Source organism: Oncorhynchus clarkii, chromosome 4, assembly GCF_045791955.1.
Source record: "Oncorhynchus clarkii lewisi isolate Uvic-CL-2024 chromosome 4, UVic_Ocla_1.0, whole genome shotgun sequence".
In the NCBI taxonomy this organism is placed as follows: domain Eukaryota; kingdom Metazoa; phylum Chordata; class Actinopteri; order Salmoniformes; family Salmonidae; genus Oncorhynchus; species Oncorhynchus clarkii.
This window is the reverse complement of record NC_092150.1, coordinates 82,356,682-82,359,487: the sequence shown is the minus strand read 5'-3', so window position 1 is coordinate 82,359,487 and position 2,806 is coordinate 82,356,682. Positions and strand designations below refer to the sequence as shown.

The window sequence follows — 2,806 nt, the reverse complement described above, 5'->3', positions numbered from 1 at the left end:
AGACTGACCCCCCCTAACTTCACTGTTTTTAATCACTGGACTGACTCTCACAGAACTGACTCTCACAGAACTGACTCTTCCTGGACTGACTCTCACAGAACTGACTCTTCCTGGACTGTCTCTCACTGGACTGACTCTCACAGAACTGACTCTTCCTGGACTGACTCTCACAGAACTGACTCTTCCTGGACTGTCTCTCCCTGGACTGTCTCTCACTGGACTGTCTCTCACAGAACTGACTCTCACAGAACTGACTCTCACAGAACTGACTCTTCCTGGACTGACTCTCACAGAACTGACTCTTCCTGGACTGACTCTCACAGAACTGACTCTCTCTGGACTGTCTCTCACTGGACTGACTCACACAGAACTGACTCTTCCTGGACTGACTCTCACAGAACTGACTCTTCCTGGACTGACTCTCACAGAACGGACTCTCCCTGGACTGTCTCTCCCTGGACTGACTCTCCCTGGACTGACTCTCCCTGGACTGACTCTTCCTGGACTGACACTCACTGGACTGACTCTCAAAGGACTGACTATGACTCACTGGCATCCCCCAGGGATAACCGTCATCCCCCTTAACCGTCAACCGTCATCCCCCGACATTTACGACATGGCCATGTCCCTTTTTCTGAAGCCGTTCTTTTTCTAAACTCGGAAGCCGTGAACTGGAGGTGAGAGCCAGCGGGCGGTCAGCTCCTCACCATGGTGTTGCCGCCCCCTGACAAACGCCACGTGTGCCTGACCACCATCGTCATCATGACCAGTATGGCCTTCATGGACGCCTACCTGGTGGAGCAGAACCAGGGGCCCAGGAAGATTGGCGTGTGCATCATTGTGCTGGTCGGGGACATCTGCTTCCTCATCGTGCTGCGCTACGTGGCCGTGTGGGTGGGCGCCGAGGTGCGCACGGCCCGCCGCGGCTACGCAATGATTCTCTGGTTCCTCTACATCTTTGTACTGGAGATCAAGCTCTACTTCATCTTCCAGAACTGCAAGGCCGATAGGAAGTCCCTGGAGACGGTGGCCCGGAAAGCCTTGACTCTGCTACTGTCTGTGTGTGTCCCGGGGCTTTACTTGGTTCTAGTGGCTCTGGACAGCATGGAGTATGTGAGGACCTTCAGGAAGAAGGAGGACATGCGGGGGAGGATCTTCTGGGTGGCTCTAGATCTTCTGGATCTTCTGGACATCCAGGCCAACCTGTGGGAGCCTCAGCGGACAGGCCTGCCCATCTGGGCCGAGGGGCTGATGTTCTTCTACTGCTACGTCCTCCTCCTCACCCTGCCCTGCGTCTCCCTCAGCGAGATCTCCACGCAAGGAGAACACGTGTCGCTCCAGAAGATGATGCTCTACCCTGTCCTCAGCCTGATTACCATCAACGTGGTCACTATCCTGATCCGCGGGGTCAACATGGTGCTGTTCCAGGACAGTAGAGTTTCCACCATCTTCGTCGGCAAGAACGTGGTGGCGATCGCCACAAAGGCATCCACCTTCCTGGAGTACCGACGTCAAGTGAAGGAGTTCCCTCAACCACAGAACGCCATGGCGTTGGAACTGCAGCAGAACTCTGTGGGCCACGGACATACACCCCACACGTCGCACTCGCAGCCTCTGGCCAACTCCACAAATCTGCCCCACGAACCCTCGCCAGCGCGACACATGGAAACATGACCGCCAGCACTGGACTGTCTGGACACCAGCGGAGCATCGCCACCACTGCCGTCAGTGACTAACTACAGTGACTAACCATAGTGACTCGTTCTGTCTATCCAGTCTCTGAGAGTTTGGTGTTAAGAGAGATGTGGGTTTCATGACAGGATGGTATTCTCCTGCCTATCAAGCCCACTTGAACAACAGAGGATATAACAACTAGAGGGATATTTTCAGCCTCTGTCTGCCTGTCTATTGGACAAGGATAAAAATTCACCTTCTTGATTCTGACAGGAGCGAACTGATGTGGTTTTATTTGTTTTTAAATGAACTATTTTATTCTGCAGCTGAGTAATGTATGTTGTGTAACAGTACATTTTACAATTTGTTCCTCTCTGAATATCTGTGATTTTCTAAAACCACTTTCGACTGTCCGTTGCGTGGCTTTTTTCTTTGTAGTCCTTAAAAAGGAGGTATACCACTCGCCCTACAGAAACACTAAGTTGAAGTGGTGAAAGAGAGGATGGAGAGGAAGGGAAGGAGAAAGGGTCAATAAGAAGGGTGGCAGTAGAAGATTGAAATTCAGCCTCTGCTTTAATTCTGCTGAGAAAGGAGCTAACTGAAGTCTGCTGCCTCGGCCTGTGTGAAGCTTTACGACCAAATGGTCTGCTGCCTCGGTCAGTGTGACGTTTTACGACCAAATGGTCTGCTGCCTCGGTCAGTGTGACGTTGTACGACCAAATGGTCTGCTGCCTCGGTCAGTGTGACGTTTTACGACCAAATGGTCTGCTGCCTCGGTCAGTGTGACGTTGTACGACCAAATGGTCTGCTGCCTCGAGTCAGTGTGATGCTTTATGACCAAATGGTCTGCTGCCTCGGTCAGTGTGACGTTGTACGACCAAATGGTCTGCTGCCTCGGTCAGTGTGACATTTTACGACCAAATTGTCTGCTGCCTCGGTCAGTGTGATGCTTTACGACCAAATGGTCTGCTGCCTCGGTCAGTGTGATGCTTTACGACCAAATGGTCTGCTGCCTCGGTCAGTGTGACATTTTACGAAGAAATGGTCTGCTGCCTCGGTCAGTGTGACGTTGTACGACCAAATGTATGCTAAAAGCACCAGAGCTCAGCACTATACACTCTATTTGAGGCAG

At 52.1% G+C, this 2,806-nt stretch overlaps 1 protein-coding gene across 1 annotated transcript; it reads left to right on the top strand.

Annotated features, from left to right (window-relative positions):
- Positions 1-645: 645 nt before the first annotated feature.
- Positions 646-2,392, top strand: LOC139407875 (transmembrane protein 121-like). The gene has a single exon (XM_071151748.1). The coding sequence runs from the start codon at positions 709-711 to the stop codon at positions 1,672-1,674; it is 966 nt and encodes a 321-aa protein (XP_071007849.1). The 5' UTR covers positions 646-708; the 3' UTR covers positions 1,675-2,392.
- The last annotated feature ends 414 nt before the right edge of the window (positions 2,393-2,806 follow it).